This window comes from Drosophila eugracilis, unplaced genomic scaffold (genome assembly GCF_018153835.1).
Source record: "Drosophila eugracilis isolate 14026-0451.02 unplaced genomic scaffold, ASM1815383v1 contig_1828, whole genome shotgun sequence".
Taxonomy (NCBI): domain Eukaryota; kingdom Metazoa; phylum Arthropoda; class Insecta; order Diptera; family Drosophilidae; genus Drosophila; species Drosophila eugracilis.
The window spans coordinates 456,781-477,469 of NW_024572675.1; the positions used below are offsets into that span (position 1 = coordinate 456,781).

At 42.3% G+C, this 20,689-nt stretch overlaps 8 protein-coding genes across 10 annotated transcripts; 4 read left to right on the forward strand and 4 right to left on the reverse strand.

Moving 5' to 3' along the window:
* The first annotated feature begins 31 nt into the window (after positions 1 to 31).
* On the forward strand, positions 32 to 922 carry LOC108113450 (protein-lysine N-methyltransferase CG9154). Its single transcript, XM_017224024.2, has 3 exons — positions 32 to 255; positions 309 to 468; positions 531 to 922. Exons 1-3 carry the CDS (start codon positions 127 to 129, stop codon positions 899 to 901), a joined length of 660 nt encoding a protein of 219 aa, XP_017079513.2. The 5' UTR covers positions 32 to 126; the 3' UTR covers positions 902 to 922.
* Positions 869 to 1,581, reverse strand: LOC108113451 (prefoldin subunit 1). The gene is made up of 3 exons (XM_017224025.2): positions 1,423 to 1,581; positions 1,189 to 1,331; positions 869 to 1,132 (listed from the first exon to the last, which is right to left on the reverse strand). Exons 1-3 carry the CDS (start codon positions 1,450 to 1,452, stop codon positions 937 to 939), a joined length of 369 nt encoding a protein of 122 aa, XP_017079514.1. The 5' UTR covers positions 1,453 to 1,581; the 3' UTR covers positions 869 to 936.
* Positions 1,582 to 3,660: 2,079 nt separating this feature from the next.
* Positions 3,661 to 5,143, forward strand: LOC108113449 (farnesol dehydrogenase). The gene is made up of 2 exons (XM_017224022.2): positions 3,661 to 4,787; positions 4,846 to 5,143. The coding sequence occupies exons 1-2, from the start codon at positions 4,074 to 4,076 to the stop codon at positions 4,885 to 4,887; spliced, it is 756 nt and encodes a 251-aa protein (XP_017079511.1). The 5' UTR covers positions 3,661 to 4,073; the 3' UTR covers positions 4,888 to 5,143.
* A 177-nt stretch (positions 5,144 to 5,320) lies between these two features.
* On the reverse strand, positions 5,321 to 7,017 carry LOC108113447. Of its 2 annotated transcripts, XM_017224020.2 has the most exons (4): positions 6,936 to 7,017; positions 6,830 to 6,869; positions 5,892 to 6,770; positions 5,321 to 5,839 (listed from the first exon to the last, which is right to left on the reverse strand). In XM_017224020.2, exons 2-4 carry the CDS (start codon positions 6,859 to 6,861, stop codon positions 5,557 to 5,559), a joined length of 1,194 nt encoding a protein of 397 aa, XP_017079509.2. In that variant the 5' UTR covers positions 6,862 to 6,869; positions 6,936 to 7,017; the 3' UTR covers positions 5,321 to 5,556. The 2 variants fall into 2 exon arrangements, with proteins under 2 accessions (XP_017079509.2, XP_017079508.2); XM_017224019.2 differs by lacking the exon at positions 6,936 to 7,017 and having other exon boundaries at positions 6,830 to 6,927.
* A 262-nt stretch (positions 7,018 to 7,279) lies between these two features.
* LOC108113439 (F-box/WD repeat-containing protein 5) lies at positions 7,280 to 9,684 on the forward strand. Its single transcript, XM_017224006.2, is given in 4 exon segments — positions 7,280 to 7,934; positions 7,988 to 8,227; positions 8,229 to 9,413; positions 9,468 to 9,684. Coding segments are annotated over 4 exon segments (1,971 nt in total). The 5' UTR covers positions 7,280 to 7,472; the 3' UTR covers positions 9,552 to 9,684.
* Positions 9,642 to 10,394, reverse strand: LOC108113442 (E3 ubiquitin-protein ligase PPP1R11). The gene is made up of 2 exons (XM_017224012.2): positions 10,033 to 10,394; positions 9,642 to 9,975 (listed from the first exon to the last, which is right to left on the reverse strand). Exons 1-2 carry the CDS (start codon positions 10,232 to 10,234, stop codon positions 9,692 to 9,694), a joined length of 486 nt encoding a protein of 161 aa, XP_017079501.1. The 5' UTR covers positions 10,235 to 10,394; the 3' UTR covers positions 9,642 to 9,691.
* Positions 10,395 to 10,834: 440 nt separating this feature from the next.
* On the forward strand, positions 10,835 to 12,973 carry LOC108113441 (NADH dehydrogenase [ubiquinone] flavoprotein 1, mitochondrial). The gene is made up of 4 exons (XM_017224011.2): positions 10,835 to 10,952; positions 11,162 to 11,515; positions 11,572 to 12,406; positions 12,461 to 12,973. The coding sequence occupies exons 1-4, from the start codon at positions 10,907 to 10,909 to the stop codon at positions 12,645 to 12,647; spliced, it is 1,422 nt and encodes a 473-aa protein (XP_017079500.1). The 5' UTR covers positions 10,835 to 10,906; the 3' UTR covers positions 12,648 to 12,973.
* Positions 12,974 to 13,288: 315 nt separating this feature from the next.
* Positions 13,289 to 20,173, reverse strand: LOC108113440 (alpha-2A adrenergic receptor). 2 transcript variants are annotated; one of them, XM_017224009.2, is made up of 5 exons: positions 19,972 to 20,173; positions 16,844 to 17,420; positions 15,237 to 15,913; positions 14,662 to 14,915; positions 13,289 to 14,606 (listed from the first exon to the last, which is right to left on the reverse strand). In XM_017224009.2, the coding sequence occupies exons 2-5, from the start codon at positions 17,276 to 17,278 to the stop codon at positions 14,353 to 14,355; spliced, it is 1,620 nt and encodes a 539-aa protein (XP_017079498.2). In that variant the 5' UTR covers positions 17,279 to 17,420; positions 19,972 to 20,173; the 3' UTR covers positions 13,289 to 14,352. The 2 variants fall into 2 exon arrangements, with proteins under 2 accessions (XP_017079498.2, XP_017079497.2); XM_017224008.2 differs by having other exon boundaries at positions 19,768 to 20,173.
* Positions 20,174 to 20,689: the final 516 nt, after the last annotated feature.

The window sequence follows — 20,689 nt, forward strand, 5'->3', positions numbered from 1 at the left end:
AAGAATCTCACTATCGGTTTCATATTTACGTATATCGCAAGTGTTACATCTCTAGTTTCCAAACGCACATTTAGGGTTATTATGATTTGAATGATTTAAGAATTTTAGTTGTGCTTATAAATTAATATGGATGACGACCTTTCATTACCCGCTGACACGCTAGCTATTCTCAACGAATTCCTATCTGAGAGATCGAAGCGGGAAGCCGAGGAAGGGAGTCAAATTGGAAAGGATGCCCACTTCGAGGAAGATTGGGCAAGATCACCCATTAATACCTTAAGACATTGCTCTTACGTTTTCTGTTGCAGCAACTAAGTCAGTTCTGGTACAGCAATAAAACCAAACTAATTTTGCGCGATGTTGTGCGTAAGCTGCTGGTGGAAAGAAAAAAGGATTCGGAAGACTTCTACATAGCACTCCTCTCCTGCCCATCCCTTTACAAGGATATTAGGAACATCCATGATAAGGGTAAGTCGGCAAACTAAGCGGTTACCGATTATATTGCCTTTAGACAATGTATTTTCTTACAGTCCACATATTTGAGTTCGACCAACGGTTTGAAGCGTACGGCACGGATTTTGTGCATTACGACCTGAACTGCATAGGTAGCAAACCGGATTATCTTAAAGAACACTATCACCAGTATGACCTTATAGTGGCAGATCCTCCTTTTCTGTCCCAGGAGTGCATCGCCAAAACTTGTGAAATAATATCCAGACTACAACGCCATCCCACGGGGAGCAAGCTGGTCCTGTGCTCCGGGGAGGTAGTGGAGCCGTGGCTGACCGCCCGTCTGCCCGTGATTAAGTGCAGCTTCCGGCCGGAACACGAACGAAATCTAGGCAACGAGTTTGTCAGCTACGCCAACTTCAATTTAGACGAGTATATTGAAAATAAATAAGCAATTGCGTTGAGGGATAAATTCCAGCTTGGTGTCTATTTTGCGACCAAGCGCTGCTGCACCAGCTCGCGCAGGCCGTCTTCCTGATCCTTGAGCGACTTCTGCAGGAACTCTTTCTTCTTCTCCAACAGCTCTATCGCCTTGTCGCATTTCTCCTGTTTGGCCTTCAGATCCTCTCGCATATTGTCCACATCGGTCAACAGGAACATGCGACCCACGGACTGGTAAACTCTGGAGGGAAATGGTTAACAGTGGCATCTTAAGATGATTAATCTTGGTTTAGTCACCTTGTGTCAGCAGATAGGCTGCTGGTGCCCTTTTCTGTAAGCTGGTACTTCTGCTTGCCCGTCTTAACCATATCGCACTTCATGTCGATCATGTTAATCTTTTTGGTGGTTTCCAGTTTGTTGATCTGCATCTCGGTAAAGGCCTGCGAACAGAAGCTCCGATTAGTGATTAAGTTCTTCTGACCACGCGCTTTCAGTTGGCAACTGCTTTTTTGCCAAGTTCAATCCGCATACCTTCTTCAATTCTATGTCCATTTGCGCCATTTTGACTAATACTCGTTCCTTCACAGACAAATTAAGCTATATTACTTATTATCTTTGTGAATTTTAATAAAATTGAAACACCTGCAATAGCTTATATTCTTTTGTTGTTTGGTGATGGGAGCTCCGTCCGAACCCGGTATGTATCGATAGTATTTTCTGGACTATCGATACCTTCCTAACAGCTTGAGTGGCAACTTTTAGTAAATGTAATTTATTTAAATGTCAGTAACTGTTTGTAAGCAGGTCGATTGATACCATAAGTTAATTAATGAACTATTAATACTAACCTAGATTTGAGCTTATAGCCTTGGTTTGTTTATTTACTTTTATATATTTTGAACCAGGCACAAATCAAAGTAATTAGTCTATTATTTCTATACTATTAACTTATTTTTACGGGTTGGCATTTAATAAGCTACTTTTACTTTTTAATAATTACCCGACCATTGTTATGTATATATGTACTTATAATGTATTGGATTCTATATTCGATCTGCAGGGGAAATAAGTTTTTGGGGAAGATATCAATTCATGTACATAGATATCTCTAAAACAACAAAACTAGTTTGCTTAGCATTAGTCAGACGCGGAGAAATGTAATATTTTCAAACAAAAAAACAAGCAACAAACCGCGACTATAAGATACCCGTTACTGTTTTACACAATTTTAAAATATTCATTTTGCTGCTGGAAATTACCTAAGCGCCACCTATTGTCGGAGAAAGCATGTCGAGTAACTGATAGTGATGTCACTGCCCATGTGAGGCCTTATAACCTAAATTTCTTCATAAGTAGCGAAATAATGTTCCGATTTGAAAAATCTTTGGTAAATCGATAGATAAAACAGAAATAAGTTACACAACGTCAAACGAAGGCATTCATAATATTATTATAGACGCGACAGTGTTCCGCGGTATGTAGGCGTTAGAGTGGTCCTTCCGTCTGTCCATATGAACGCTGAGATCTCAGAAACTATAAGAGATACAAAATTGAGATTAACCATGAAGATTCTTTAGGTCCCTACGCAGCGCAAGTTTATTACAGCATCCGGCCACGCCCACAAATCGCAAAAAAAATAAAATCGCTGAAATCTCAGGAACTATTGAAGACAGAAAGTTGAAAGTATAATCTTTAGATGCCAGCGCATCTTATAGTGGTACTACTATCCAGCCACATTTTTCGGGTTTTTTAGAAAAGCTGATATCTCGGTAACTATAAGAGATAGAAAGTTCGGATTAAGCATGTAGGTTTTTATGATACTCTCAATGCGAATTGAGAAAAAATCCAAAAATGCAAAAATCTCAAAAACCTTAAGAGCTACAAAATTTTGCTTAGGAACACGTATTTAAGAGATGCCCCTGCAACTTGTCACGAAGTTGCATCCGGCCACGCCCACTCTAACGCCCACAAACCGCGGAAAACTGTGGCGTCTATAATATTATTATGAATGCCTTCGTTTGATTTGAGATTTTTCAAATCAGAACATTTCGCTATTTATAAAGAAATTAAGGTTATAAGGCAGTGACGTCACTATAAGCATACTCAACATACTTCCTCTGACAATGGGTTGTGCTTTGTGAATTTCCTCTAGCAAAATATTATTTTAAAATTTTGTAAAACAGTAACGGGTATCTTATTGTTGCGGCATTCGACTATAGCGTTTCCTCTTGTTTTAGTTATTTTCATTTATTTTTAAGTTCTGCAATAAGTGTGCCAATAATTTTGTTCATGCAAATCTACCTCTTATTTATGTTATTTTAGTTTTAGAAATCAACCATTTAACGTAAAATGTTGAAATACATTTTCTCATGTTATTTTTGTATAATATTATATATATACATTTTTGTTTATTTAAATATCTAAATTTTAATAATATATTTCGTCACTGTATGTACAGTCTGCACATAATTTATTCGTACACCCATGAATGCAAATGAGAGATACACTTTTCGAGAGTATATTTTAAACATAAAATTAACAAGTTTTAACTTTAATACTACATAATTTCCTTATTAACAAAAAAAGTCAAAAGCACGTTGGCCAGAATGTGATGGTTAATGGGTGTACAGCTGCAGGTGGAGTGGGTCGAATGGTCTTTTTGGAAGATAAAATTAAATTATGTATAATAATAATAATAATAATTATTGATGTATAAACAAATTTTATGCCAATATTTAATCCAGCGTCTTTCGTATTTCAATAAGATAACGACCAGATATATTTATCGTATTTAGTGCAATAGTGGCTTTTATATCACTGCAAGGAGCAAAAACCGACTCTAAAATCACCAGATTTGAATCCCATTGAACATTTATGGGATATCCTCCAGAAAAGGACCACATATCCTCGAAGGAATTCTTAAAAACCGCATTAATACCTGAATGGGATTCAATTGATGCTGACGAGACGAGCAACTCCAACTCATGGGTGTACGAATAAATTATCTGCCGACTGTATGTACATAAATTCTAATGAAGTTCTTGACTGAGCGGCTGCCTATCGAGCTCACTAGTCATAACGTTTGTCCGTCTGCGATTAACCTTAATTTCGATGAACGAAGCCACACAACTACGCTTGGTCTTCTTTGAATACTGGCTTACATCAGCATATCATTGACAGTTATGGAGCGCTGGAAGAACAAACTAGCTGTTGTAACGGGTGCTAGTGGAGGCATAGGAGCAGCTTGTGCCCGGGCCATGGTCGGAGCTGGTCTGCGTGTTGTTGGCCTGGCCCGCCGGGAAGCAAAACTAAAAGAGCTAAGAGAGAGTCTGCCTACGCATCTGCAGACTAACTTCATTCCACGGAGATGCGATGTTTCTAATGAACAGCAAGTTGTAAGCTCCTTCGAGTGGATCGAACGGGAGCTAGAAGGCGTAGACGTCCTGCTCAACAATGCTGGCATTACACGCGAGACGGAACTCGTTAAGCCGGGTAACACCCAGAAACTAAAGGAGGTTCTTGACACCAATGTGATGGGTGTGATATGGTGTACGCGAGAGGCGTTTAAAAATATGAAGCGGCGGGATAACGAGGGTCATGTGCTAATCATCAACAGCATCGCCGGACACCAGGTGCTCAATTTCATAGACGTGCTGCCCTCCTTTAATATCTACCCGGCCACCAAGTTCGCTATCACGGCTATCACAGAGACTTACCGGCAGGAGTTCCAGCTGCACTCAAACAAAATCCGGGTAACTGGAATATGTCCTGGGGCTGTCAACACGAACATATTCCCGGAGCAGATCCATTTCTATGTGAAGGACATGGCCAGACTGGATCCAGCGAATATTGCCGACGCAGTGATGTACGCCTTGTGTACCCCTCCTCATGTTCAGGTGGGCAGAAATCATTTGAATTTTTTATATGTTAACTAAAGTTATCCCCTTCCTTCAGATTCACGAAATTACTTTGAAGCCTATGGGAGAAATGTTTTGAGTTTCAAACTGACGAAAAATAATGTTGAAAAGTGGAAAGATATTTTTCTTTTCCTATAGCTAACTGTTCTTAATATTATTATTCTAATTGTTTTTTTTTTTAGATTTTTTTTTGCAAACTCTTTGCGTTCAAAAAAAGATAAAGCTTTTAAGGCTAGTTTGAAAGAAGAAGAAACGCTATAGTCGACTGCCGCGACTATAAGATACCAGAAAGCATGTTAAGTAACTGATGGTGACTTCACTGTCCATGTGCGGCCTTATAACCTACATTGCTTAATAAATATCAAAATGATCCGATTTGAATAATCTTTGATAAATAGGTATATATAAACTAGTACCCACCGTGGTTTGTGGGCGTTAGGGTAAGCGTGGCTACATGAAAAAAGAACCTCAAGCTGCGGAGAATAAGTACATATGTCTAAAAAAAAAAAAAATTTATAGCAGAAATTGTATGCAATTTTACTAGTGCCACTCAGTGGCACATAAAAGTGTATGTACATATAACTTGCTTTATCATTGACAGTGCCTTCACTGTCTTAAACCCGAAATTTATTATTATAATTTCAATAGGATCCGATTTCGAACTCAGGCTTGCCTCTCTCCATTTAAAAGTATTTGTAGGGAAAAGGCACGAAAAATGAGTGTCCCTTGTGCAATTTGATAGCGATTTTCAACAGGATTGGTTTAGAGATTCCAGTCGCTCTATTAGGGCATCTTCATTCAACCTATGCATGCAGAGGAACTGTCCGTTAAGAAACAAAACCGGAATGTCATGCCTAAACAGGCGCAGGAACCGAACGTTTTCTTTCCGGTCGATAAAAACCTTCTCCAAACGGTATCGGCCTGCGAAGCTATGCTCTAGCCGTTGCACCAGCTCATCGCACAATGGGCACGGCTCCCTCGTATACAAGGTGAGCAGGGGTAGGCCCTCCATCTGATCGATGCTAGGCACTCTGCAAGATTATCAGGTTAATATAAGCAGGCACAATCTTGACATTAACGCACAGCTTTTCTAGAACCATCACTATATAACGGCCCTCCGTCGTGCCCATGAAGGCGCAGCCGAGACCACCCATGGGAAGAGAATGGACCAGGTGGGTAAGCAGGTGGCTTGCTGTGATTTGCTTGAAGTCGTGTATGCATAAACGATTGGCGTGCAGTTTACCCAGTATGTTTTCCGGTATTCTACTCTGCGTTCCTGTTACCATGTTCCAGGTGAAGATCTCGCTAGGTGAGATGGGTTGCTTACCATCCAGGCGGTACATGGCCTGATCGTGGTCCATTTCCAGGGCAAACTCACGCACTAAGGCGAGAGGTTGCAGGCTTAGACGTTGAGCCGCCTGTAGAGTCATCCAAGCGAGAGCCGCGGCTCCCAATGTGGGCGCTAACTCGGTTTTAGTGGTCAGTTCTGATTCAGTAGGTGGAAGGCGAGTCCGGGGCTGTTGAATCGACATCAATTCGTTGGCCAGGACTCCATACTCTGGCTGAACGACCTGGCAGCGGGTGTCGCCTGTAATGATGCATTGGTCTTCTCCGCGCTGCAGACAGTCCAAGGTCATCTGCAGGCCGCTGATGGAGCAGACGTCGTCCTGCAGGGCGATGGTCTCACATTTAAGGCCCAGTTCTTTGGCAACACTGGAAAGCTGTTCACTGCACGCTGAAGCCTCAGTTTTAAACGAGGAGCAGAGAATAAGTTTGTTGTACTCATCGCGTGGCACGCTGGAACGTTTAACCAGTTCGTCCACAACCATGCCTGCCAGTTTCTGCTCTTCCGCCAGGAAGGAAAAGCTTGGTGTCCTCACGGCAGCCGCAATCACTACAGCATTGTTGTACGTACCTATATGGCGAATCTTTGGGCTGTGGTGGCTCATCAGATGCCAAAAGCTGTTGAGTTCGAAATTCGGTTAAAAATGTTTAGCCACAAAATTGGTCAAAACCTTTACCTAGAGCTACGGAACAGCAGGAATCCCAGCATTTGTGTTCCTGTCGTTAGAATAACTTAAGGGTTAATTAATTTCAGTGTTGCCCTCTTTACCTGAATTTGTTTACATTACTGTATACATATGTAAGTCATTCGTACCCTGTACTGATTTAAATAGGAGCATATAGTTTATTCGTACATAAATAGAAAAAGTTAAAAATTTGGATATCAGATCAAATTTTAGCTTAACAATTTACATACTAAAATTTTTCTGATTATTTGGTATATAATATACCACAAATAACAGATAACTTTTCTATATCTTAATTTAGGAAATAAACAAACTTCTAACTGACATAATATATCAAAATAAAATACTGGGTATTTTTAAGTAGAAATTGTTTTTTTTATGACCACTTGTTTTTCGATAGAATAACGATATCGATATTGAAACGGGTAAAAGCTATGAAACTGAGTTTCTCGAAACAGCTGTTTCGCTGGTTTCTGCAAACAATAACAATAAGGGAGAAAGTAATAGTTGATTTTGGAGTCGCAGAAACAAAGGCAGCTAAACCTGTTATTATCTTAGAGCTCGCTAGCAGCGTTACAGCATCTTAGTCCCCATTTGCAGAGGCAAGCGGAGCGTCAGTTGCTCCAACTCAGTGATGGAAGTGACCTTAAAAAAGGCTCGACTGGTAAAGGCCCCAGTAGCAGCACAGTCGGAGGACGACGAAAGCGACGAGGTCTCCTCTGACCTCGATCCTTTCGGCTGGTGGGCCCTGCCAGAGCCAGCTCTCCTGATGATCTTCGAACGCCTGAGTGTACCCGACTTGCTCATGGCAAGCCGCTGTTGTCGGAGGTGGCATAGCATTGCCAAGGATGACTTGTTGTGGCGCCATAAGTTTCAGGAGCACTTTAGGGCGTCCCCAAGCATTCAATTAAAGCCAGGAGCCAATAGTTGGCGGTCGGAATACGAGCGACTGTCCATGCACATACCCTTCATTCAGGCGCAGCGCCTGGAGCCAACTGTGGAGAATAACCACGGCCACACGCACCAGGTCCTTCATGTGAGTTTTGCTCACAATGGTGAAATGTTCGCTACTTGCTCCAAGGACGGATATGTGATAGTGAGTGTACATCAGATCCTTATTAAAAAGATATTCATAGATTTGCCTTCCAGATCTGGAATGCCAAGCACCCATGCTCGGAGAAGTATGCGCACAATATGAAGCAGTTCAGTTGGAAGTACTCACAGTACTCGCAGTTCAATCAGAGCGACACCTTGCTCCTCGTCTCCGGTGTCCATTTCGGCTCTCCCCAGTCCACTTCAGGGGAGATTGCGGTATTCTATCTAGGAGCAACTGAGTCTCACCTACGGTGTCGGGTTGTTAACCGTCCTTACGACATTTTTGGCACCTGGTTTCAGTGATCAATATCTGATCTCCGGCGATCTGCACTGGCTGGCTCATTTAGTAAGCACCTCTGTTTTGTGGCTAAACAAAGCCAACCAGGAAATCGACTCGGAGCATGTGCCGATCATGAGCCAGCTATACAAGTTCTACAACCGCAACGCCAGTTCTGTACGAGCTATAATGGTAGCCAGGTGTCCGTGGCTGGACGAGAGCAGTGATCCATTGACCCAATTATCTGAGCATGAAAGTCACAGTGCGCCAGTTTCGGCGCACAACAGCGATCAGGGGACTAGCTCTCAGGCCAGTGGTAATCCTCTATCCCACGCTGCCAGCCTGCGACGTACAAGGAGCGCCACTCCCGAAGAAAACTACTTGCCAGACATCAGCGAGCGTCGTTCCAGAACGCGACCCGGAGATGCCACTATTCACTATTTGGAGGAATACAGGAAAGCGGTGGCATCTGCTAATGAACAACACGAAGACGATGACGAAGAGTATGACAACATGGATGTACAAGACGAATACGATGAAATGGAAAACAGTATGTCCAAATATCTCATTTTCTCAACGGGCTCCAAGACTTTTACGCCGCACCAAATTGGTTTCAAGCGCATACGCAATGTTTACTTTCCAAAAAAACTAGATCCTGGACCAACTCTTAAGGAAAGAATAGCTGCTAAGCGGGCTGCAGAGCAACAACAGCAGCAGACACCTCGTACTGATCCCGACTGGTGGGACTATGAGTCAGTGAAGGATAGATTTGATAAGGTTGACAAAGTGATAGATCTGCACGGGCACATAATAGGCATGGCCCTGAGCCCGGACCACCGCTACTTGTACGTCAACACACGTCCGTGGCCGAAGAATTATGTAATTACCAACCCTCTGGAGCCGCCACCTATCGCCCAAGAGATTGACATTCATGTGATCGATTTGATGACTCTTAAGCGGGTGGGCAACATGCTTCGCGCCCACAAGGCCTACACACCTAGCACGGAGTGCTTCTTTATTTTTCTGGACGTCTGCCAGGACTATGTAGCGAGTGGGGCAGAAGATCAACACGCATACCTCTGGGATCGGTACTATGGTATCAGCCTGGCAAAATTCAAACACTCGGACGTGGTCAACAGTGTGGCCTTCAATCCGCGCGATTCGGAAATGTTGGTTACCACCAGTGATGATTACACAATCAAGGTATGCAAAAATATCACTTTACCGGTGCAGCGGTTATCATAAGTATTTTCACAGGTCTGGCGTTCACGTGCAAAGGCAAAGGAATTGAGTATCCCCATTAACATAAGCGAATCCTTTGAGCTCAAGCCCAAAAACTGAAGTTCGCATCTGATTTCAAATCCCAAAGGTGTTCTTACTGCCCAAAATGACCGCCTCTGTTTGTAGATCCAAGTGATTTCAGTTAGTTGGTTTAATGTTGTTAACTTTTATAATTATATATATTTAAATTGGAGTACTCGCTACGAACTGTGCGCCTGTTCAAATTCAGAACCTTGTGTAGGGGATTTCGGATTGGTCGAGGAATCAACAGGCTCTGCTGGCGGGTTAGGGTTGGTAACAGCCTGAGTGGATGTCGATGGCCCGTCTGGATGCGTAGTCTCTGGGCTCGAGTTGTCTACATTATCATGAGAGTGTTTAGCGTTCCTCTTCCGCTTTTCTGGATGACCAAAACAATGCTCGCAGTCTTCATCATCATCTGAAGAGCTCTCGTCGAACGCTAGAGGTTTTTTGTATATGCAGCAGCCTGGAACGAAAATAATTAATCAATAACGTGTCTGGTCTGTGGGCCAAAAAGGCTTACACTTGGACTTCTTGCGATTTAAATGCTCGTTGTCTACGACACCAGCATGAAAAACCACCCGGCGTTTATCCCGTGGATGTTCCAGGCGTAGTTGCAGTGTGGGCGTAGTCCTAGTCGCCTCTGCTGGAGAAGAGGAATCCGCTTCGTCAATAATTTCCGTTGTCGTCCCATTGGATGTCTCGTTGTTCTGCTTATGGGCCATTTTCAATGAAACAAATGTAATAATAGATTGTAGTGTGAACGAATAAATTTGTTGACAAAGTTTTAGACCCGTTTACAGTAGGGCTACTTAAAATGTTTTTTTCTCACCGCACTCTTAGTGACGTCATAAATTTAAGACGTGATTTATGTAAACTTGTACTTCGCAAACATATAACATATTTTGTATAATTTTTAGATGAAATAATAAGTTCAAATATATATATATCTCACCAAATTTATTCTAGTAATTTTCAAAATCTAAAAGCATTATACATTTTCGATTAAAAATAAATACTCTTAAATAATTCATTGAATGGCAGGTAATTTTTTTATGAATAAGGTCAAAACCTGAACTAAAATGAGTGATTCTTCTACATCTTTTTTAAATTTCCGTATTCCAATTCTCTAAATTGGTTTAGGTTTTAATACCCGATGTGAAGATAGTGCGTTATAAGTAATACATTTTAAGTTCATTTTATCAATAGAATAAAATATGATATGTAGTTTACTTGAAAGGTAATTTCACCGAAAACAGTATAGAAAACAGATACGATACCTAGTATAAACATAATAAACGAGCGATTAATGATATTCAGGCTCAGAAATTATTTGGTGTGCGTGGCAACCCTGTAAACAAACGTCATATTTCAGCTGTCAGTCAGTCGTTCCGAAAATGGCTGCAATTGTGCGATTTAATTTGTTAACAAAGCAGCATATTGGTAAATAAACGTTGATAATTTCCACAAAAACATTGATTACTTATTTAATAGCGGCATTATCTTATTCCACGTGCAACTGCCAAAGTTACCCCAAGCGTTGAATACAATCTATATATTTCTAAGAAATTATGTAATTTTTGCGCAAAGCAAAACAAAAGTTTCCCAGAGTTCTGCGCATTTTAATGATTTTTCCTATATGTATCTCGCAGGTGCGGTTTTGCCGGCCAGCCTGCAGCTGCAGCGGTTCCAGAGCACGCAGACCCCGCCAGGGACTCCTCCGCCACAAACTAAGACCAAGTTCGGACCGCTAGCAGATGAAGATCGCATCTTTACCAACCTCTATGGGCGGCACGACTGGAGGCTGAAGGGCGCCCTGAAGCGAGGCGATTGGTACAAAACTAAGGAGATTGTGTTGAAGGGTCCTGACTGGATCGTCAACGAGATCAAGACGTCCGGTCTGCGCGGACGCGGAGGCGCTGGCTTTCCCAGCGGAATGAAGTGGTCTTTCATGAACAAGCCAGGCGATGGGCGCCCTAAGTACTTGGTGGTGAATGCTGATGAGGGTGAGGAATAGGGCGTGTGTGCCGAGGAATTGAAATGATTTTGTATTCACCTGCAGGAGAACCTGGAACATGCAAGGATCGCGAGATCATGCGCCACGATCCACACAAGCTGGTGGAGGGCTGTTTGATTGCTGGCCGTGCTATGGGCGCGCAGGCTGCATATATTTACATTCGAGGTGAGTTCTACAACGAGGCCTCTAACATGCAACTGGCAATTGCCGAGGCTTACCAGGCTGGTCTTATTGGAAAGAATGCCTGTGGAACTGGCTATGATTTCGATGTGTTCATGCACCGAGGAGCTGGAGCTTACATTTGCGGTGAGGAGACCGCCTTAATAGAGTCGTTGGAAGGAAAGCAAGGAAAGCCGCGCTTGAAGCCGCCATTCCCTGCCGACGTTGGCGTATTCGGGTGCCCAACCACGGTTACCAATGTGGAAACGGTTGCCGTCGCTCCGAGCATTTGCCGCCGTGGCGGTCCATGGTTTGCAAGCTTTGGTCGCACTCGTAACTCGGGAACCAAGCTCTTCAACATTTCAGGCCATGTTAACCGGCCGTGCACTGTAGAAGAGGAAATGTCGATCCCACTTAAGGAGTTGATTGAGCGTCACTGCGGAGGAGTCACTGGAGGATGGGATAATCTACTGGGCGTCATTCCCGGCGGATCTTCCACCCCTATCATACCTAAAAATGTCTGTGACGACGTGATAATGGATTTCGACGGCCTAATCGCAGCCCAGACATCACTTGGTACTGCAGCTATTATTGTTATGGACAAGTCTACAGATGTGATAAAGGCTATTGCTAGGCTAATATCCTTCTATAAGCATGAAAGCTGCGGCCAGTGCACGCCATGTCGCGAGGGGATTGGCTGGATGAACAAGATCATGACTCGGTAAATCCTCGTTAGATGTCTTAAAGCCCAATTACATTATAATTTATTCTATAGGTTTGTCAAGGGTGATGCGCAACCTGCTGAGATCGATATGCTTTGGGAGATTTCCAAACAAATTGAGGGACACACTATTTGCGCGCTTGGTGACGGTGCCGCCTGGCCAGTCCAGGGTCTTATTCGTCACTTCCGCCCTGAGATCGAGAAACGAATGCAACTGCATGCAAAGCGCGCCAGCAATTAAGATACAAAGTTATAGCTATTTTTATTGATTTCATTAACCCGAGCGCGAATTGCTGCACATAAAGTGTATAGTTCTTTAAACCCTGTTAAATAATCTTTTTTTCTGTGACTCAATTCAACGTTAAGCTTTTTATGTAGTTAATCACCGCCTGAATGTCTTCTGAATTCGGAAGAAAGGTGCAGGCTGTTTCTCGCATCGAGTGGGAATCACAGGAACTACTTTTAGGTTTATGCTTAATGTACTCCTTGGCTTCCAAATTATCAAGAACCAATGAAAGAGCAGTCCAAAACAGCACAGTTTTAAAATTACAAGTTATTAATCCCGTACGCTGCGATATCGAAAGCTTATATAACTGGCGACGGACTGAGTTTGTGTTATAAAGACCCAACGTTAAGAATACTTGTCGACCAGTATTAGGCAGTACTTTGATATTTTAGTTATCAAAATATTGGCTTATGAATTATTAATTAAATAATCCATGATAATTATGGTTGGTCGCATAATATGGAAATTTCAATTCAAACAATTTTTGTGTACATATATATATATACATACTCAGATCAGCTTTAGCTATTTGCTTTAGCTAGTCGATAATAATTATACGTGCGGAAATTTTTCCAAGTAAGGAAGGAAAGATACAATGAGTTTACTAGATTTATTGTATTTCTTATAGTTACTCTTTTTCGATGGCTTTTTGTAAAGTACAAAACAATGATTATTTAAAGATAGCTTACGGTTTAAACCGTATAGAAAGGTATTTAAGGTTTTAACTGAAAACTTAGAGGTCGTAAACACATGTCGTTCGCAGGGGAGCATATAAGAGTCTACTAGTAAATTTAAAAACTATGGCCACTAAAATGTGTGAAATGAAACCCGATCCTGAGTCAAATGTCGTGGGTGGCTCTTGCATATGCACGCGAATATCTCGGCAGGTCTACGCTTCTTTAGCTTGACTTTACACCGTGTTCAGTTTACTGAACAATATTAAAAAATGGTTAGAAAAAGTGTATAAGGAATTAAGTCGAAGAATATGTATGTATGTATACAGTACTAATATTATCATCTTGTTTTTGCTCACATTTACATCATTTTTTAATTTTATATGTTATATGTATGTAATCGTATATATAATTATTTATGTTGCTTTAGGTATGCATATCTGCTTACGTTTAAATCGTTTAAAAGTTGTAGATCGTTTTTTAGTTTGATTCGATTTTCGTTTGTTTAACTTGGCTTAAAGCGTTCACTTATTGCTTATCTATAAGAAGGAACATAGTACAATATTTCAGCTTAAAAGACTAAACAACATTTCGAACAAGTCACTAAAAGGGTCTTCGTTTTTAAAGTTTTTTAGTGTTTGTTTTCGTTACCAGTATTTCTCGATATAGGCAAAGTTTCGACAGGATTCCGCTGCCTTTATTGCATAGCTTTAGGCGCACAACATCGTGTAAATAAGCGTAAACTAACACTGCTATGTTCGGTAGTATGTAATCTAATATATGTAGCATATATATCCAGTATGCTGCAGTAGGTAACGCCAACTAGTTGCGTAGAGCTTTTGAAAAACATCTAGATAGTTCCGTTTGGAGTTCGGAGTTCGGTATCAGGGAATCCCGGGGCTTTGGGAGGGCGTAGGTAAAAAATATAGTATATATGCGTGTATATAAATGTGTATATATGTATATCAAGTTAGTTTAGTATCACACTAGTAGAGATAATGCGAAGAGGCCTGAGCTCTATACTGTTTCGGTGTCAGCTTGATTAGTTTGGGGTTAAAGGCCCCTAGGGCCGCCTCATTTGTGGACGAGGGAGGTGGCGGGGCGGTGTGCGTCCGGAAACGCGACCTCAGGAAGTTCTGCATGGAGCGCAGGCGGATGATGGGCGCGCAGGGTGATTGTCGAAGCGAGTTGTGGTTAAGGGCCCAGTATATCACTGGACTGATGGCCGAGTAGAAGTAGCCTGAAAGACATTCGATGGTAAGTGACTGCTGATCTGGGATGTAGACTAAACTAACCTAGCAGGAGGCTGAAGTAAACGGAACTCTGGCTGCACTGCTGCTTGCTGCCGAGGTTTTTGTAGAAGATGCAGAAAACATGGGGTGCCCAGCAGGCTATGAAGATTACAGCTGAGGCAATGAGCATGTTGGCCAGGTGCCGGCGAGACCGAAGCGTGGATGTTTGAGGCAACGGTATTCCTGGTGTTGCCGGTCCCCTTCCCGCCCGGTTGATGCGCTGTCGCTGCGAGTGGGCACGAATCTCTCTCATGGCCCTGTCAAGAAAAGTAACCAGAGCACTTAATATAATCCTTAAGTCTGCCTTGTAGATATGATAGCTTTTAACTGAAAAAGCTTGTAACATTTAATTAAAGGCAGTAGTATGTATGCGTAATGTCCCATCTGAACAATAACTTGAAGTGTTTTCAAAAATTAATGTTTAACAAACATGGCCATTTAAAAAAAAGTAGGACATTAATTTGGAAAGATCTTTAGGGAAAAAGTTATCTGAGCTACTTTTATATCGTAAAGATTTTTAGAACTTCAGAGCCCGCTTGTTAGAGGGTTATTTAGATCACCATCCTAGCGTTACATACCTGGGCGATATAGGATTGCTGGAGCGGTAAGAGCCCGGTTCGAGAGCCGATCCGATCGAGCCTGGCTGCCGTGGCTGTAACGTGTGAAGCTGGATGTCTCCTGGACTGACAGCCATGAGACCGCCCCCAGTGCCCGTTCCGTTTCCATTGGAGGTGTCATCCGCTGTGGTGCCCCCCCCGCAGGCTGCCTGTTGGGCGTTGGGGCAGCCCGTCACGATGACCATGTGGGTCTGCCGCCTCAGAATAGGGATTGGTAGGGGCAGCTCTCCATGGGCAGCCCGAGCCGTCAGCGACAGGGCGCAGAGCTTGCGACGTACGCCATAATGGTTGAGCAGCACTCCAAGGCCCGGCAGGACGAACACAGCGAACGTGTGAAAGATGATAAAGGATATGAACATGGCGCTGGCACCCAGGTCGGAGGTGCAGCTTATGCTGACTGGGTTCGGCGTGGTGCTCGCTGCCACGCCACCCTTTACAACCATCGATTTGGCGATGATCTTATAGGCAAACAGAAAAGGTGTGCTAATGGCAGCCGATGCTATCCAGGAAAGCAGAGCCAGCGAGACATGCAAGTAGCGGCGCTGTCGGAGCTGCGCCAATCGCGGATGTTTCACTGTGGCGTAGCGGTCCAATGAGAGCATGAAGAATGAGATGGTGCTGGCTGCTACAGGCATAACCTTGCAAGGAATAAAAGCAAACATTTGTTTTTCAGGCTAATAAAGAATCGCAGACTAATTACCAAAATGAATTAATACCTTAGATAATAAGGGAAATGTACGAAATAAGGTCTGTATAATAGCATCTTTTCTTAGCAAACTTCTACTAGTAGACATCAATCTCACTGATTCTCGGCATTTGGAAAGATCTCTGCCCAATACATGCTCAAAAATTGTTAGCCATAAGTACACTTAATTGTCGTCATATTCGAGGTGGATGCTTTAGGTGGTCTAAATCACCAGTTTTTTTTTTAAATTTAAAATTGGTCAGACCCATAAATAGACAACATTGGCTACCCCAAATTAATGAACCCGGTGCAAAGCCAATTTTTATAAAACTTAAAACATATTGTTGATTCACGAGGTGATAGCAGTTAAAGCTACAAATAAGTTCTCAAGTTTTATGGATGTTTCTTGTAAAAACATTTTAACTTTATTTATTCTATTCCGATCCGACAAAACGCTGTAATAATAAATTAAAGGTCTATTCTAAAATCGCGAATCCACATAATCCGCCGTAATAATGTCTCGATCAATATACAAAAAAGTTATTAGTTACATACAAGAAGAGAGACTTTTGGGAAGAACGCTTTACAAGTGAGATAACAGTTTTATTGTACCGGGCATATGCATACAGTTACATAGATCGCCTCGGTTGTGTGAATAAACAATATATGTATGTATGTATGTATATCAAAATACCCTCTAGAGTCTAGACCGTATTGGAATGCAAGAACTAAAAAAAATAATTTATTGCTAATTTGTTCATTTTCAATCAATTTATAAAATGAATTCTATCTTTCATTTAAAATTGTTTTTTCCCTATCTTTGCTATTCTAACACATAATCATGACGTTAATGCAGCGGACAGTTTGACCAAAGATCGCTTACCTGTATATAGTGTATGACCTTGCATAGCACAAGTGGTAGAGATCGTGTCCGCCGGTTCATAGCGAGGTTGAGGAGCGTGACCGGGGCGGAGATGCCAGTGACCAGCAGGTCTGCAATGCAAACGGCTAGTAGGAGTGGGTTACGCAGACGCACCGAAGAGGCCGAGCAAAGGGTCAGCACTAGCGTAGAGTTGCCCACAACGCCGCCAAAGACGACCAGGCCGTAGCTGACTGCCAGCAGGAGAAGGGTTAGCGAGGAGATGGAGTGTTCCGAGTCCAAGTCGTACGGATTTCCCATGCTTAAGTTGCCATAGTCGTAGTCCGTTAGAAGATGGTTTTGCTCTTGAAGAGCAATGTGCAGCTCCGTGGAGTCAAGAACCGGGTGATGACGCCGGTATGAGTTCTCCCACCACTGCTGTAGATTATCCCGGTCCATGCTTCCTTTCCTGCTTTCCTGCGCCACTATCCGTCTCCAACTTCGATGCTTCTGCCTGTAAGCGTGGCCTAGTCCGTACTGGTTTTAAGCGATCTTCGATGGCGACGCGTTTGTCTTGTCGTCTCATTTCATACTAAAGGAGCTTCCGAGCGGTGTGCGACAAAAAAAAGGTCATCATCATCAGTCATTTTGTCTGCCAACAAGGACACCTCTGCCACACAAGCACCCACACACAGCTCTTCACCACATCCACATCCTTGCCCCGTTGACACTGACACTTATGCAATGAGGGCATGAGCGCAAATGCGAACAAGGCGCACTCAGAGATTACGGATGCTCTTCCTTCCGTCCGCAGCCCACTTCCACCTCTATGGCAACGCAACCTTGCACTTTGTGCATTCGAAAAGCCACCGCAAGGCCTGCCTCTCTTCCCTCGTTTCTTTTCAGCCCTAGCTCTGATTCCATCAAAAGCCAAATACTAGGATATTTTTTGGTGACCCCGAGTATCTTGAATCGTAGACCTAAATGGAAATTTTACTCATTGAGTTTAAAGCCCTATAAAGTATTTGAAGTTCATTTTTATATCCTTGATCAGGAATACTAGCCTACGACTTCTAAGAGCTAGGCAGTATTGTATTAAGTTTGCAGATTCTAGTAAGAAACACGAAGTAGAAAGTGCGCCACCATTGCTAAGCAGGAAAAAATATTGTTAACAAATTAATTTTTAAATCATGGTAGTTATACCCGTTACTCCTAGAAACCCTCCTAAAGTCTTCATTGAGAAGTATGTAATAGGTAGAAGGATCAGTATCAACAGCCAAGTCGATTAAGCCATATCCATCTGTCCGCCGTATCTGTAGCCTGAACTATAATAACCGACCTCACTTTCCATGTAAAGCCGTAGAACCTAAATTTAACATGGAAAATATGTGGTGAGTCGATCGAAAAAATCCCTGGGATCTTTATCTTCAAATTCCCGAGACCTCAGCGTTCATGCCAACAAAAGGATAGACGAAATATATATACATATATATAGGCTACATTGTTCTATTTTGGAATTTACGGGTATAAAGGGGTTCCCAATATTGTATATATGTAGATGGGTTCTTAAAGATGGTAAAAATGATATATCCAAAGCCGAGATCAACATATTCAACATTTTGTTCTTTCTCATGAAGTGAGAATGAAGATAATTATAAATTTATTTACAACTATTTACCACAAAGTATGTCTGGGAATACCTTAGCCTAATTGCCCGAGAAAGCCTAGCAAACAAAGCCTTTTCCGGACGGCACTCAGGTGTATGACTCTTTAGCGACACAACAAGGTTGACACCAACAACTATAAGTGAAATTTCTTCGTCTTAAGTCTAAATTTAAAGAAGGGCTACCAGTAGCATGGTTAGGAAGGGATAATATATACATACATATGAATGTGTATATGTACATATATATAACATACTTATTTCATCAGGGAGTAACTTTCGAGGCTCTTTTAGCTAGCAAGCATAGTACGCCGATCCGAGAACTAACGTTATTGAAATTGAAATGTGTATGTATTAATTTGCGTCACTCAAACGTCAGCAACAAGCTCAAAAGGTGACAAAAGCCAGGATAAAAGGAAGGTGGTTAAGAGAGGGGTCGCCGAAGGTGGATGGCCACAAGGAGACCCAATGAGGTGAGCGAGAGAAAGCGATGATGACGAGATTTGCCATTGTTGTTGCTCATGATATAAAAAGTGTCCGCCACAGGTGACTTAATGTGGCACATGCAGATACGATACACAGGCGCAAGCACACAGCCGGGAGTCCTGTCTTGGCCAAAGCACAGGATACACATTCACATCCCCACGTCTTGCTATTCGTTTGGCCTTAATATCAGCCAGCCTGTAGCTTTTTCTCTGTCTTTATTGATTTCAGTGCTTTTATATTCATATTAGGGGCCAGAGGATGGCCAGAGGTTACGGGAAACCCGAGGAACATGGAGGCCCTTGTCCAGGCTTCTTGTTCCTTGGTTTATTCGTGACCGCCACAATGAAAAACAAACAAGTCTTTGTATCTGGGCGATGAAGAATAATTATACATGGAGTCTATAGGCTTTTTATGAAATTCCCAACTAATTTAAGGCTCGTTTTGGAGAATGGATTTAGGGTAGGACACTTTCTAATTAATTTTTCAGGGGTAGGTGGGTAGGGGAGCGGGTAGCAACTTACACAAGCTCAGGCGCGCACTTACATCCAAAGCCTGGCAACTGCTCATCGCAGTGAATATGTATGAAAAGCAGACCAAAAAATAACTGAATCATAAAAACGCGTTGCATGGCAAAGTCAAATGATGTTGCACAGACACACTCGCATCAGTGCTAGTTTACTACTGAAACAGGCACGCACAAACATACACACTTGTACATACATGCTATACATACATATCTATGTACATAGATACACATGTATAAACAGGGATTCCCCACTAGTTGTGCATAATAACCTACCGTGTTTTGCTTTTCGTAATGTTCTGTTGTTGCATTTGTTGCTGCTCATAGAAATTGTGCTTGCGCTGTTATTGCTGTTGCTTATTTTATCAAAGACACTGCAATTTACAGTTAGAGCTATTTGCTACTTTGTTGCTGCTCCGTCGTTTGAATTTATGAAATTAAGCAAATGTGTATGTATTTTGTTTGCTTTATGATGCGTACCCTTGTAAAACACATTAAAAAATCCTACCCGCCGAAATCTTTGAAGTATTTTGTTGATATTCTTAAATGTGCGCGCGTGTGTGAATGTGTGTGCGGTTGGTGTTCATATGTGTGAGTGTCGGGTGGGGGAGGGCGAAAAAAGGTAAAATGAAACTCAAGGCGCGTGCAGGGACTGTTCCTCAGCGGCGCACATTACTCGACAGGACCACGACGGAAGACTGTGTCAAGGAAAAGTCCACCGGAGCTCCGCTACCAAAGTCGAGTTCCGAAGTCAGGAGTCGGGCACGAGAGAGAGCTTTGCGCCGGAGCTTTCCGCACACTGACTTTCGCTTTCAATCGGTGGGACATCAGGCCGTAAGGCTGGGAATAGGATCTCAGTCGGCCTAGGCCTGAAATCGTATTATATACCTCCCTGACAACTCCCTTAACCCGGCTAATTTCTTGGTCGCAATTTTATTTTCTACTTTTAAAGTCTGACGACATCATCGTATTTTAATCAAACCAATTATTCCGTATTTTTTAATTATATCCGTAGTTCATAAAGTTCAGGAGAAAAAACTTTCTGAAATCGGAGGATTATTTCAAAATGTATTTAGAAATTCAAGTTACAAAACTGTGACATCACCGTCAATTATTAAACATCCCATTTTAACAATAGAGTGCGCCAGGTTAATTGTAATTGTCATAAAGGATTGTAAGCACGATTATTTCGTCGCGT

Excerpts from the sequence above, each read along its gene's own strand:
- LOC108113441 (XM_017224011.2), top strand. The coding sequence starts at position 10,907 with ATGGCTGCAATTGTGCGATTTAATTTGTTAACAAAGCAGCATATTG. Across the intron at positions 10,953-11,161 it reads GTTAACAAAGCAGCATATTG|GTGCGGTTTTGCCGGCCAGC; the intron begins GTAAATAAACGT and ends TGTATCTCGCAG. Across the intron at positions 11,516-11,571 it reads GGTGGTGAATGCTGATGAGG|GAGAACCTGGAACATGCAAG; the intron begins GTGAGGAATAGG and ends ATTCACCTGCAG.
- LOC108113451 (XM_017224025.2), bottom strand. The coding sequence starts at position 1,452 with ATGGCGCAAATGGACATAGAATTGAAGAAG. Across the intron at positions 1,332-1,422 it reads TGGACATAGAATTGAAGAAG|GCCTTTACCGAGATGCAGAT; the intron begins GTATGCGGATTG and ends TTCTGTTCGCAG. Across the intron at positions 1,133-1,188 it reads AGCCTATCTGCTGACACAAG|AGTTTACCAGTCCGTGGGTC; the intron begins GTGACTAAACCA and ends ATTTCCCTCCAG.
- LOC108113440 (XM_017224009.2), bottom strand. The coding sequence starts at position 17,278 with ATGGACCGGGATAATCTACAGCAGTGGTGGGAGAACTCATACCGGCGT. Across the intron at positions 14,916-15,236 it reads AGCAATCCTATATCGCCCAG|GGCCATGAGAGAGATTCGTG; the intron begins GTATGTAACGCT and ends TTTTCTTGACAG. Across the intron at positions 14,607-14,661 it reads TTACTTCAGCCTCCTGCTAG|GCTACTTCTACTCGGCCATC; the intron begins GTTAGTTTAGTC and ends AATGTCTTTCAG.
- LOC108113450 (XM_017224024.2), top strand. The coding sequence starts at position 127 with ATGGATGACGACCTTTCATTACCCGCTGACACGCTAGCTATTCTCAAC. Across the intron at positions 256-308 it reads CCCACTTCGAGGAAGATTGG|CAACTAAGTCAGTTCTGGTA; the intron begins GCAAGATCACCC and ends TTTCTGTTGCAG. Across the intron at positions 469-530 it reads TAGGAACATCCATGATAAGG|TCCACATATTTGAGTTCGAC; the intron begins GTAAGTCGGCAA and ends ATTTTCTTACAG.
- LOC108113442 (XM_017224012.2), bottom strand. The coding sequence starts at position 10,234 with ATGGCCCATAAGCAGAACAACGAGACATCCAATGGGACGACAACGGAA. Across the intron at positions 9,976-10,032 it reads AAATCGCAAGAAGTCCAAGT|GCTGCTGCATATACAAAAAA; the intron begins GTAAGCCTTTTT and ends TTTTCGTTCCAG.
- LOC108113447 (XM_017224020.2), bottom strand. The coding sequence starts at position 6,861 with ATGCTGGGATTCCTGCTGTTCCGTAGCTCTAG. Across the intron at positions 6,771-6,829 it reads CTGCTGTTCCGTAGCTCTAG|CTTTTGGCATCTGATGAGCC; the intron begins GTAAAGGTTTTG and ends CGAACTCAACAG. Across the intron at positions 5,840-5,891 it reads GTGATGGTTCTAGAAAAGCT|AGTGCCTAGCATCGATCAGA; the intron begins GTGCGTTAATGT and ends ATAATCTTGCAG.
- LOC108113449 (XM_017224022.2), top strand. The coding sequence starts at position 4,074 with ATGGAGCGCTGGAAGAACAAACTAGCTGTTGTAACGGGTGCTAGTGGA. Across the intron at positions 4,788-4,845 it reads GTACCCCTCCTCATGTTCAG|ATTCACGAAATTACTTTGAA; the intron begins GTGGGCAGAAAT and ends CCCTTCCTTCAG.